The following is a 14,482-nucleotide window of genomic DNA, read 5'->3' as shown; positions in this document are numbered from 1 at the left end:
TGTTCACGGAATTAGCTGCCTTGATCCACTAATGAAACGCTGTGCAATTGAAACTACCACCTCACCTTTCTAAGAGCTATGGACTAATGAAACTCCATTTTTGGAAGAGTAAGTTGTGGTTTGTTTTATTTTAAGTCATTTTTCTGCTGATAATGACGACGATAAGGTTCAATGGTGATTAGATGAAAGTAACGAAGGGGCGAAAACAAACACATGCTGACACTCAAAATACAAACCCTCATAAATTATTACTTTGACAGTGGTTCCAAGCGTCAGGAACTCGTTACCCTGTAAGAATAAAGTGTCCCGGGTATGCTGCACAAGATAGAAGTTGACATTCTAGTGTGTTCGAAATGGTCACGCAATACAACCCAAGTCATCTATGAAAAATAGATGAATTATTACTGGCACGGTGATCAACTTCGATGAATTCCTTGTATCCTAAATCATTTTGTTACCGCAAAAAAATATGTTCATGTAACCATACGTATATTGCTTCTCCCGCATTAGTAACATGACAGTTCAGAAAACTTAGCTAATAATCTCTTCAATTCTGAACAGATTTTTCAATCTTACTTGTTTATTACTTATGAGTGGTATTTTGTCAAAATAGCCTTTCATTAGCCTAGGAATAATACTTCATGGACAATGTACAAAGAATTTGTTTTCCGTGTGTGTTTTAAATCATTCCTAATAAGACGTTCATTTTAATCCAAACATTCAGTGGCGGCGATTAGGGGGAGCGGGAGGTGAGGGTTGCAGTTCCCCCGCCACATTTTGCCACGTTTTGCCCCTGCACTATAACCTCTTTATGCTAAGCCTTTTCTACCAAGAAAACGTATATTGTCCTTGCCCTTCAAATGTTGGCACCCAATCGCTGCTACTACAAACATTCAGATAGATTTCTCAGTTGTACAAATCTTGTAAGCTAAGAAAAGTAACCTCAAGGAGTAAGAAAACTATTTCAGTCAAAAACTCATACGATAAAAATACTATTCTCAGGAACATGCATTTAAATTACGAGAAACTTCACGATTATCTACCATCGCATTTTCTGTCATTGTCGCCGAATACATAAAATCAAGTATGTGCCTTGTATTTGCAACACAAGCTTAAACCTAATTCACATTTATTTCACTGTATTAACATGCATGAAAGAATGTGATTAGAATGTATGGCTGGGGTATGGCTGTGTGTGGGTAAACACTTCCTTGAAATAATTGTGTCCATCAGAGACAAAGCGAAGGAAATGGAACAAGATGTGAGAATAGATTAGAAAAGAATAAAGAGGAAAACAAGAAAAGGAAAGGGAAAAGAAGTAAGAGGAAAATCGGAAGTGTAAGAGAGAGGGGGATACATACGTCTTACATACACATATATACTATATATGGTCTTACATTTATACTGCACACCCTAATATATCAATAAGGAGCTTCTGCCCACCCGGTCGAAAATTTCTGGCGCCGCCCCTGTATAGTGGCCAACAGCCCCTTAGCTGTCAGCTCTATGCAACACGCACAGCAATTGTGTTCAACGGCCTCCGTGGAACACCGTAGGAGTCAGTGTTACCAACTATCTAAAGAAGTTATCAGACGTGAAATAAGTCGTGTCAGAGTAAATTTTGTGTATATACTCGTACATCAAACATAGTATTTTTTCTAATAAAAATATATGTGTGTGTGCATTTAATATGTACGTAATTTAAGATACATGAGCGTTCACGTGCTCATGCGAACATTATCAGGCGACGCGCCTGAAAATATCGCTACCATTTCACCATTCGAATTTCATTAACTCCTTCCAGAAATCTCAAGGGAGCAAGTGCCCCCTCCCTGCGGGCGCCCTTGTAAACAGTATGCTGTATTGAGTGTCCCGACAGAGAAAATGTAGACAAATCACATGAAAAACAACCATGCAAAACATGTGTGGATCAATTTTCCCGGCGGTCCTTTATAAGAAGCGCATGTGGCTCCAAAGACGTGTGATATCACAAGGTGCAATTCCCTCTTACCCCCGTCCTGCTTGTGTCTAACGCTTTTCATCTTCCTTGTCAACAAAGCAGGATTCCTGCAGAAACGAAGACAAAACATTTCTAAAAATATGGGCATCGGGACGACATAGGGGCACAGGACTAAACAATTGTAGTCCCGGGATCCGATGAAAAATGACGTACACCTTTTCAACAATGAGCAGCTTAAACAACAACCAAACTTCAGATTTCAGACGGACTGGATGGCGGCTGCTGAAAGGTCGGGCGGTTGACTTGGACGTCTGTGCCTTCTGTTTGTGAAGCTGTCGGTCGTTTGCATGTAAATATCTTGGGTCACACACGAGGAAGTTGGCGGGTTTTTTTCTTATCCAGCATCGCCAAGAAATCCTACACTTAATGAGTTCAGCAGGGGAAAAAATAATAATGTTTTTATGCTACCGCAACCATCCCTTGGAAGCATCGTACTAACTTCAAGATGAGTCACTCTGTCTTGGTTCAGTCTGTTTACAATTACCTGTAACGGAATTTATATTTATTTTTTTAATTTTAATTGTAAATTTATAATTTACAACGGATTTTAAAAAATGATGTTTTTATTTATATCGGATTTTTTATTTAAATCGAGTTTTTGCTTTTAAAAAACACTTAAAATTGCTTGTGTTTTCTGGTACTGTACATATAGATACATTTTTTGTTAACGCTTTTTCTTGTAAACGGCACTTTAAAATATGTGAATACTTTGAATAAAGTAAATTAAAAAATATATACTATGGAAATGTTTGTTGATTATGTTAATGAAATTATGATCATTTCAGTAACATTTCTTCCAGTGAAATTAATACATTCTGGTGCGTATAATTTTAACTCAAAATATTTTTTGTAGTCTTTATAGGTGAATTTTGGCGATGTTTTTAATGAAAGTTTCCAAAATAGCTGCCATATTCCTGTATGAAGGAAAATGTAACAGCCTACAACTAAAAATAAACATTTAATGTGCATCAACTTTCATTTCATGCATTTCCTTCGCGTGTATGAACACAATAATACTTTCAACACCGAATTTGTTCATTATACCAAGGCTCGAAATGGAAATTTCCACGAAACGGAACGCTTAACCTTCGTTAACATAGTGTTGTCTTTCTTCCTTTCTTGTTTTGTCTCTGACTATAACAGCGACAAGATATGAACTATACTCTGTCCCAGCTAACTGTGGAGCAGGCAAACGAAAACAAGTATCTGCGCAATTAGTGACGCGAGACGGCTCCATCAATGAACACGTAAGAGGAACGGAATTGCGTGGAGTGGGGGAAAGCGACTGAAGTTACCAGCCTTCGAGCAGCGTATACTGCTTCGCTCTAACCAATAGATTTCCCGCGCTTCTCTGACGCTATGCGGGCCTTGCTTCTCAGTTAACTGGGACAGGGTATAGTGAAATGACACGCTGTGTTACAAACAATAACAGTTAATATTAAAATATCTGCATCAAATAATATAAACTACTTTGGACACTAGTTTTCTGGAAGTTTCTTCCCTTTTTAAAATTTGACAGAAATCGTGAATGGTAGTCAGATAGTCCCACCGGGATTTTTTTTTTAAATTTCGTGCACCTATCCTCAATCAATTTGTGCAAGTGAAAAATACATAGGCATTGTTATTTTGCGTATGTGATCAAGAATTGGATTTATTTTTCAGCACGTCAAGAACATATGTTCTAAGTTTAAGAAAACTGAGTGACGATAAGAAGAGAACCCATTTATGTAAAGATATTGTGCACACGACAAATAATAATAACTGACAGATAAAACAAGAAGCATAAAGCACAAAAAGATGAAGGTAACATAGACGCCATCATACTCTTCCAAGCCCCCTCGCAGCAACAACGCATATCCATGTAGAGGGGAAGCTTGTATTAATATTACTAATATATGTACTAATATTAGCAATTTAGTTCACACTGAATAGCAAAATGTAGTGAAATATTGAAAAAAAATAATAATAAACGAGCCGTTTCTGACGAGACGGAACGGGAAGGTTCCAGATATTCGCGAACGGTACCAGGTCCGGATTATAACGAATAGTGTTGCCCACGGGACGAGACGGGACAGGCTTTTAAAAATTCGAGACGAGACGAGATTGACCATGTGTCATAAGACAAACGAATATTTTCGAGACGAGACAGCATTTCCACGAGACTCCACGAGACGAGACAGGCCAAAGTCTCGTCTCGTGGGCAACACTAATAACGAAATTCTGAAACAATGAAATAACGCCGATTTTTTTCTGTACAACTAACTTTCAAGGTGAAAAATTTACTACGTCGCATTTACCGAACAGTAATAAAGTGGCAACAATTGCAAAGATATTGCAAAAAACGCAGCTAAATTACTCAGTAAACTGTTTAACGTAAAACTGATAGCATTAAATTGAAATCTTCGATGAACAATAAACACAACGACGTTATAGTTACGTCACAGCGCAAAGAATAATAGTAACTGTATAATAAGTAACGCTGTGTCTAGGCGTCCGAAATTGGGGTTCCAAATTTCATTCTAAGATTTTTTTTTCAGGTTAATATAGCAAAAGAAAACTGTTCAGCTTTCGGGAAATTCTCGTCTGTTTTCATCTGGGCCTATTTCAGGAATGGGCCTAATGCTGCAGCATCAATAGCACCAACCTTAATCCGGCCCTGAACCGAACGCCGTTCCGGTTTTATTTCAATTGTGCATGTATTGTGTATTGGTGTAGATCAGTATGGTCTCTTGAAACAGAGAGAGAGAGAGCATGCGACACTCACAAATAGAGTTGTAATGCGTAGGTTGTAACAGAACTAATAACTAGGGAACGCATTTTAAGGTGCAGCACCTTTACAAAAATAAAGCTCATTTCATATCGATCGTTTGAGATATGTATTTTAGGACATGATATCAAGTAAAATTAACACACTTTGTTGCACCTTTTCCCCTTTTTAACCTCTCTTTGATGCTTCAGCATCTTTTTTCTTCCTTCTCTTTCATGTTTTGTGAAAAAATTGGACAGAAAAATAAATTATTTTCACTCTTCTTGTGCAGCTACATAAAATCCTATAGTCTCATTTTGTAGCGCAGAACAAGAGCTATAAAATGGTACAATATAATCACTGCAGCCCAAATAGTTCCCAAGATAATGTAGGAAAACCCGCGAGAGAAAACACAAATTTCAACAAAACCTATTCGGCAGAAACTACAGTTCTCTATGCGGTCCGCGCTCATTATATACAGAAGGTTCTTTCCCTTTCCCGGTCGTTGTGACTTGGAGGCAGTGATGTGGCGTAGACTATAAGTTTACGTCTACGTGCGTTGTCTACACGTAATCTACGCGTAGATTACATTGGGTTGTAGTTTACATAGACTACGTAGACAATCTGAAGTGCATTAGAATTAATTTTCAAGGGTTTCATGAAATGAAAGTGACATTTTCAACTGTATTGGTTCCTAACGAAATGAAAAGAATTCTATTTACAACAAAATTTATCTTCTCTTCTATTATCAATTTTTGAGGAAGATAAATAATATGCAGAAAAGAACAACAGATGGCAGTCGTGAGGCAAGAGTGGTTTTTTCCCATAAAACACTAGAATATTTCCTATATTAGGTTTCTTCCTAGGTGAGAAATTGTTCGAATTTGGAAGAAAGAGTATGAAAAGTTCTCCACACACATCAGCAACTGATACGCAGTATAATTTTCTTTTAATTCCACGGCGCCCTTTGCTAAGTTATCACCTTTCGCATGTTGTTTACATAGATTACGTCATCTACGTGTATAAAATAGTCTACGTGTAGAATGTAGACTATCGTTGTTTACGCGTAGACGCACATCACTGCTTGGAGGTGAGAGAGCATTTTTTTAGTAAGTAAAGTGTTATCAGTACAATAGTGTTGTTTGCAAATACATATTAGATAGGTTGGATATGCGATCACAGCATGATTGAGTATAATTTCGAGTATTAAGGAAAGAATTGATACTCATTTCCAAGGACATGTACACCAACCATTTAGGATAAAAATGGCGACTGCACTGCAGGGCAGGTTGTAACAAAATGCGTGAGTCTGGTTGTAACACATGTGTATTGTTATTTAAAAGTATGTCCGTACTAATGTGTACATTATATTTCGAATGGTAAAGACTTGTGCCAGAATAAATTAGAAAACTATAGGAGAAAAATAAGTAAACGTGCGCAAAAGAAAGAAATCTAAAGTATTGATATTAAACTTTCACACGATAAAAATAAACATAATTTTAAGCTAAAAGGTGTTCTGAAGGGTTCATAATATTGTGTCACTTTAGCAACAGTTGCAGTTCCCATGCACATTATCTTATTTATTGTTCCACACAATGATTGGTACACATTGACTGCTGTATACCAGCTGATGAACAATATGCTTATGCCATAATTGAAATTCTGACGACTACATTTAGCTTACTTTCAGGTAAGTGATTTGCTAATATTCAACAAAAGTATTAACTTTTACCGTGAACATAATTCTGTGGACGTATGATGGACCCATGTTCTACTTTAAAAGTTATTGTGAATAATTTATTCAATTTTCAAGTATGTTTCTCTAATATGAAACTTTTCTGTTGTTATTTTGATGTATGATCATAGTTCATAGGCATTACTAAAAGTTCACATATATATTGTGTTTTACCATCTATATTCACATATTGCTGTGTGTTCATCTATGAAGGAAAATGTTACAAACTACACCACTCAATGTTACACCAGACCCCATAGTGGGGCAGGTTCTAACAATTTCAAGGTTACATTTGTTCTTTAATTTATCACATACGGCTCATAGTTTGTTTGCAGTTTTTGTATATTTTAAAGTAGAAATACTATATAGTTTCTTGTGTGCAGAATTTCATTTTTGTACTGCCATGTATGCAGCTGCAATATGCTCGAGAACAAAAAGTGTTACAACCATGCCCGTTTTCCCCTATTCTTCGTTCTTTGTGTGTGCTTTGATATTGCATAGTAAAGTATATTTGGAGTTAAAACTGATTGGTTATCGATCGTGTGTTTAGATATTGCTTAGTAAAGTATATTTGGAGTTAAAGCTTATTGATTATCGTGTTTCGATATTGCTTGTGTAAAGCATATTTGGAGTTAAAGCTGATTGGTTGTCCTGTGTTTCGATATTGCTTAGTAAAGTATATTTGAAGTTAAAGCTGATTGGTTGTCGTGTGTTTCGATATTGCTTAGTAAAGTATATTTGGAGTTAAAACTGATTGGTTGTCGATCGTGTGTTTAGGTATTGCTTAGTACAGTATATTTGGAGTTAAAGCCGATTGGTTGTCGTGTGTTTCGATATTGCTTAGTAAAGTATATTTGAAGTTAAAGCTGATTGGTTGTCGTGTGTTTCGATATTGCTTAGTAAAGTATATTTGGAGTTAAAGCTGATTGGTTGTCGTGTGTTTCGATATTGCTTAGTAAAGTATATTTGGAGTTAAAGCTGATTGGTTTTTGTGTGTTTCGATATTGCTTAGTAAAGTATATTTGGAGTTAAAACTCATTGGTTGTCGTGTGTTTCGATATTGCTTAGTAAAGTATATTTGAAGTTAAAGCTGATTGGTTGTCGTGTGTTTCGATATTGCTTAGTAAAGTATATTTGGAGTTAAAGCTGATTGGTTTTTGTGTGTTTCGATATTGCTTAGTAAAGTATATTTGGAGTTAAAGCCGATTGGTTGTCGTGTTTCGATATTGCTTAGTAAAGTATATTTGAAGTTAAAGCTGATTGGTTGTCGTGTGTTTCGATATTGCTTAGTAAAGTATATTTGGAGTTAAAACTGATTGGTTGTCGATCGTGTGTTTAGGTATTGCTTAGTACAGTATATTTGGAGTTAAAGCCGATTGGTTGTCGTGTGTTTCGATATTGCTTAGTAAAGTATATTTGGAGTTAAAACTGATTGTTTTTTGTGTGTTTCGATATTGCTTAGTAAAGTATATTTGGAGTTAAAGCTGACTGATTGTCGTGTGTTTCGATATTGCTTAGTAAAGTATATTTGGAGTTAAAGCTGATTGTTTTTTGTGTGTTTCGATATTGCTTAGTAAAGTATATTTGGAGTTAAAGCCGATTGGTTGTCGTGTGTTTCGATATTGCTTAGTAAAGTATATTTGGAGTTAAAACTGATTGGTTGTCGATCGTGTGTTTAGGTATTGCTTAGTAAAGTATATTTGAAGTTAAAGCTGATTGGTTGTCGTGTGTTTCGATATTGCCTAGTAAAGTATATGTGGAGTTAAAACTGATTGGTTGTCGTGTGTTTTGATATTGCTTAGTAAAGTATATTTGGAGTTAAAACTGATTGGTTGTCGATCGTGTGTTTAGGTATTGCTTAGTACAGTATATTTGGAGTTAAAGCCGATTGGTTGTCGTGTGTTTCGATATTGCTTAGTAAAGTATATTTGGAGTTAAAACTGATTGTTTTTTGTGTGTTTCGATATTGCTTAGTAAAATATATTTGGAGTTAAAGCTGATTGGCTATCATTATTGCAACAAAAACACTCCTGCAATTTTTGGTGAGAGATTTTTTAGTGTTGGAGAATCCACCTGTCCCCTCCAGGACTTCGCACCCTGGTTCTAGGGATTTTCAATGCTACAAGGTTGGGAAATGGAGCTTCTTGAGGACCTTAGCATCACCACCTGCTCGTTCCCCGTACATGGGGAGAATCAAGAAGACAGCCATGGCGATTACCCATGAAATCGAGACAACGCTGGTGAGACGTTTAAAAAAAAAAAAAAACTTTCATTGCTCCTCCAAGCCGCTCTGCCTTCCACATACTTTTTTTTCTTTTTGTGACAGTTGTCGTAACAGACCGGATAAAGTTTTACTCTTTTTTTTTTGTTCTCTCTAACTTTCCATGGAAGCATCGCGGTTACTTGATCTACGGGGCGGGCCTTGACAACAGGAAGATGACGTCACATTGGCCCGGATAATGAGTTTCACAGCTGCCGCTGGACATCTCCCGCCGTGGGAACACGTGGTTGCCATGGAGACGCCCTCTTCTCGTACCTGCTGAGTCACGGAGGGGGGCGGGGCCAGAAGGAACCTGGCGTGAGGCTGCGTTGCCATGGGGACGACGAAGATCGCCGATACGCTGGAGAAAAAAATAGAGAAGGGACCGTGTCCTTGCGGTTTTGTTTACATCGGCTGCGATTACGTCGAACGTTCGGTACACATCGATGCCGAAACGGTCGGGGAATAAAATGAGAATAAATTTTGCTCCTCTGCCAGTTTTCTGATCTGCATAACGGGGCAAGAAAGGCGTTGTCGGGCTGAAAGTTGGGCGACAGTAAATCTGTGAAGAGTCAAAAACAGAAGGGGAGTGTTATCGACAACTGGCAACGATGACGTAACGTGAACGGTGAGAAGAAATTTGCTCCAACGGGTGGCAAATAACAGATGCTCTAGCAGTCGGGTTTCTTTGTCTTTCACTGGAGCAGTGATTTACCCACGCACTGCCAAAATGTCCTCAAAACTGTTCTCGAATGCCCAATTAGAGGTAATTTTGGCTCTAAATTCCTCTTCAACAGAAAATTCTAGATAAACGTCTGTGCACTGGACAGGCCCGTAGCCAGGATTATATTTCTGCTCCCTTATCAGCAGAGGCGTCGCCAGAAATATTTGTAGAGGGGGCAGGCCATTAATAATACTTGATTAGTAGAAATGATAATGACAATAATAATTATTACAACGGATAAAATTGTCATTTTACAATAATAATTATTATAAATTATTAAAAATAAAAAAGGTAAAGGGCTCCCCTGTGCTTAGCACCACGCCATGAAGGGGCGTGGGGGTAACGCCCCACACTTTCTTGATCCGGTCGTGAGTGGGGGTGATGTGATCAGCATCACGCCCCTGACCGCCTTTACCCCCCAGGGTTTCCCCCAGGTACCGATGTTATTCGACGCTGGGTGGGCGCCGGGGCCGCTTCCAACGTTAGAAAAGTTCCCGGATTTGAACCGGTCGGGGATCGAACACCAATTTTAATCCAAATTTATTATTATTACAATTATATAAATGGAGGGACTTTGCTACTGGATCTACCGTATAAGTGACATTATTTTTCTTACATTTTGCACAGTTAGTGTACTGAAGTTATAGTTATTGTATTTTGTTATTAACTTTTACACATTCCTGTAAAAAAATACTTTAAAAGTTAGGGGCAAATTTTACTTATATAGTTTATATTGTGTGACCTTTCACAAAGAAAACTATAAATTTTGGGAACTGTGGATCCTCTTGGGCGTAACTTAGGACTTATCTTTGGAGGGGCAGGTACAAACTTGAGGCTTAACTTTTGGGGGTGCAGACACGAAAAATTTTTAATCCCATAAAAATAGTGTACAGGATTATTTGCTAAATAACTGTTACTTGCAAATTTTAACAAACCTAAAAAGTTTTGGGGGCAAGTGCTCCAAGTTCGCCTATGGATCAATTTATTCTTTGGATTAAAATTATAGAATATAAAAATATGAGCTGGTTGCTCTATTATACACTAAGCTTTTTCCGCTCAAATGTTTAATCTTGCTAAGGAAGTAAAATTAATTACCACTATACAGTATTTAAATTAGATATTTGTAAGATTTCAGGGGGCTTCAGCCCCCTTAGCCCTCCCCCTGGCTAAGGTGTAACCCTTTCCAAAGACACGCAAATGCCAACCCCTTTCCATTTTGCAGACTAGCGAGGTTCTGGCGCCTGAACTCTCAGCCAGTATAATCTTCTGTGGGGCTCGTGTTGTCTCGTCCCTATATGTTTGTGATTGTCCCTTCATCCGTCTCATCTTATCTCCATTCATCCTCATCTTCGCGATTAGCCAGATGTGGCAGAAAAGCGAAGTAAAATAAACTAAATCATCAAATCTATTCGGTGCACTAGAAAGTATCGATTGATTTACTAAAGTGTCGTTTTGGCTTTTTCCAATAATCAGGTCTACAGTGCGATTCAATTTCGCAAGCAATTGTGATGCAAGCTTTTTTCTGTCGGGCTGTGCTTTAATGCACTCGCTTCCTCCCCTTCTCTATCGTTATGCGCGGCATTGCGCTACAGTTTCACCTGAGCATGAAAATATTCCACAAAATGAAAGAACACATCAGCGTCTACCATCTATGCACTATCCATGATTGAGCCATAGACTTACCATCTTATCTATGGTCAAGGAAGAACTGTTTACCCCGTAAGTGGGCAACACTTATCAGAACAATCTACAGACACTCTTGCCCTTAGGGAAAGGACGCCTGATAACTACATGCATGTGGGTGTTTTCCAGGATGTGCTCCACACGTTATCTACCCCTACCGTTTCCTTCCTTCTGATTATCTTCTACACCTTCCGCCACATTTCGTATCGCTGACTAAGTCACCGAAAAGGTATTGAGAGCAACAGCCCAGGCACGGATGTTCTCCATTAGACCAATTGTGCGTGTCCCTTCATCAATTTCATCATATCATCATTCATCCTCATCTTCTAGACTAGCCAAAAGTTGCAGAAGAGCGTAGGAGAATGAACATAATCAATCGATGAATCAAGTTGATTTTTAACCCACTTCAAGCTGGAGAGTTAGTCGACATAGTTTAAAGTGCAATACGAGCAACTGAAATGCGAAAACGCAGGGAAACTGTTTAAAGGCACAGAGTGGAAGAGACGAGACGAAGAAGTAGAGAATCGAGACGGACTTTAATAGCCCTTTCTAGTTCGTTGCACTTTTTGACACTAGGGGCGCGTCAAGCATCTGAGCGCTCAGCGAGCAACGTGATCGCTCAGCGTTGCTCCGCGAGCGCTGCTCACTTGATCACTGAGCGAACTTCAACCTTGCTCGCCACAGAATATAGCGTTTTTGTGTTTTGATCTCGTGAAGCAAAGGGTAGAAGAGGAAAACTGTATGATATGATGATGGCGGGTTGGCGATCAGTACGGCTTGCGATACGGTATATACTATATAGCGTAATTACAGGGGAAGTTCAAGTAACAGTAGGTGATGTAATATTCCAGTTTGTAATTGTATTAAAATGAAAGTGTTGTTTATTACAAATAATAAATATTAACACACCGTAGATTTGGAAAGTTGTGCAAGGCTGTGAAAATGAAAATTTCGACAGTTTTGTTCACATCAACTATTCTATTTCCATAATTAAGAGCTTTTCAAACACCGAAATCTTGTCCACTCGACGCAGCCACATTGATCACAGATTACTCAAAAGCACTGATACTTTGATAAATGAGCACACAGCGTCTATTTGCTCAACGAGCGAAAATCTTGCTCAGCGAGCGTCGCTCACATACTTGACGGGCCCTAGGTGTGCAGGTGTATCCAGGTGTCAGGCTGGTGCAAGGAAATGACGTTCAACCAAGTAGACGGATAGCGGTGTACAAGTTCAGAAGATTCAACAAATGCCTGTATGCTGCTTTAAACGGTAATTTGATTACTTAATACAGGGTGTGGTAAAAATCATGATTTTATTTATTTAAAAATTCATTTTTGATTCATAATTTTTAAAAAACACGCTTAAAATTGCTTGTATATTTTTGGCACTATACATATACCGATATATGTTTTGTCACAGAAAGTTTTTTTCTAGTAAACGGCCCTGTAAAATATTTGATCAGTTTGATTAAAGCAAACGAAAAATATACGTAAATATACATTTTTTTTGTTTCTGATACTCTATATATGAAATATATGTGTAAATGAAAAAGTAAATTCTCTTCCAGTGAACATAAAACATTCTGGGTTTACTCTATAATTGTCACTTAAAATAGTTTTATTGGCATGTTTTTAATGATAGTTTCCAAATTATCAGCCGTCATGTTCATTTTCATTTTAATGATAAGGACACTAGTTATGGTTGAACATGGTTAATATTTTGTATATTTTCCACACAAAATGTTTGCTACTTTTTGCATCAAATCCAGATGGTTCGACAGTCAAACGTGAAATGTTGGTCTTTTTTAAATTATTGTGTTTGTTTGGCGATGAGAATGAATGGAGATTAAATAAAAGTGATGAAGAGAAACTCTCAAAGAAAAATTCATGTTCAGATCGGGAGTCAAACCCGCGTGATCGCTTCTATAACAAGTCCTATATATATTACCACTTTTTAATGCAGCAGGCCTCTTATTTCTGCTAGGAAAGGTAAGCAATAACGTTGGTTCATTTCCCAACTTCACAAGAGTACGCCACTGCTGCGTAGAGATTTGTGTTGGATTCCTCTAGACAACGAACCGTACTGTCGAACATAAATAGGAACATATTCATAATGTTAAGTTTAAAAATAATGTTAATACTGTAAAAACCTTAGCAACATTCACTATATTCTTTACGAAACCAGAAGAATTACGTAACTAGTATTGTTTAGAGTTACTATTGATTTGCGGAAAATTCCGACGTCGATTATTTCATTTTTCATTTCTAAAGTGCATGGAATGATTTACACAATACATAGTAGTAACGTGATCGCCCTAAAGTAAAGGGATCCCGTGTTCGATATGCGATGGAGGTCCAGTCCCTATTAGCCTATCTGTGCATAAACAAAAACATAGGTATAAAAAAAACAAAATCACTATAGTGTATATGCACACAAATTTCCATATTTTAGTGTTTTCTTGTATTCTAACGCGCCTATGCACGTTTAGGCATTCGTTTTATATCAACTAAATGCATTTTTTTAAGTGTTTCTCCCTTTGTACCAATTTTTCATCTAATACTTCTATTCCTCTTTTGGCAACATTTGTTTTCTCTTTCATCGCCAATTTTCCAATCATTGATTTGCATACTTCTTTTTATAATATCTTTACCCGTTACTTATTTAGTATTTTGCTGTTGGAATGTAGAATTTTCATCTTCTAGAGATAATTTCTGTTGTAGGCATTTTTATCAATAATTTCTCTCCTTCATTCCACGCCTGTCGTTTCTATTACCATTAATTGCTTATTTTAATGTCTATGGTCGTGTTCCCGCCAAAAATTTCCCTCCACTAAGCGGAAGAACCAATCAGGTAGGACTTTCAACCCGATTGGCCGCTTGACTCGCGTGAGCGCTCTTACGTCAGCATGTTTGGCGGGAAAAGAACAAAGGAAGACAAGATACTCACCACCTGTGCGTTGGGCGAATGGAGGAGCTCGTGTTTCTCCAATTGGTCTTTCTGCAAGAAGGTGGCGCTGCAGTGTGGACAGGAGTAACCGGAAGTCGCAGGAGACGGCGGCGGCTGGCCAGGTAGGGATCCGGGACCCGGCGAAGTGGCAGGATGTGGGGAGATATCGTGGGTCGTTTCCACGTGCTCCTTCAGCGCTTGGAACCCTGGGTAGCCCTTGTTGCATTGGGGACACTTGATGAAGTACTCCGCCCCAACCTCTGCTTTTGGTAGCGAAACTGAAAACGAACAAGAACAATAACTGGTAAGCATAATATTAATCAATATGCACTGTTATTTATCACATTTTAAATTGCATAATTAT

At 37.9% G+C, this 14,482-nt stretch overlaps 1 protein-coding gene across 3 annotated transcripts in view; it reads right to left on the bottom strand.

Moving 5' to 3' along the window:
* zfh1 (Zn finger homeodomain 1) overlaps window positions 1-14,482 on the bottom strand; it is a 736,530-nt gene that overhangs the window by 31,153 nt on the left and 690,895 nt on the right. For all 3 annotated transcript variants that reach the window (XM_083136969.1, XM_083136968.1, XM_083136970.1), the window contains one exon: window positions 14,119-14,396. In XM_083136969.1, the coding sequence (XP_082993095.1) occupies window positions 14,119-14,396 (278 nt within the window). The remainder of the gene's footprint in view (window positions 1-14,118; window positions 14,397-14,482) is intronic.

This window comes from Lepisma saccharinum, chromosome 15 (assembly GCF_977018435.1).
Source record: "Lepisma saccharinum chromosome 15, izLepSacc3.1, whole genome shotgun sequence".
Lineage (NCBI taxonomy): Eukaryota > Metazoa > Arthropoda > Insecta > Zygentoma > Lepismatidae > Lepisma > Lepisma saccharinum.
The sequence above is the reverse complement of the archived record's forward strand: the minus strand, read 5'-3'. Positions and strand labels throughout refer to the sequence as shown.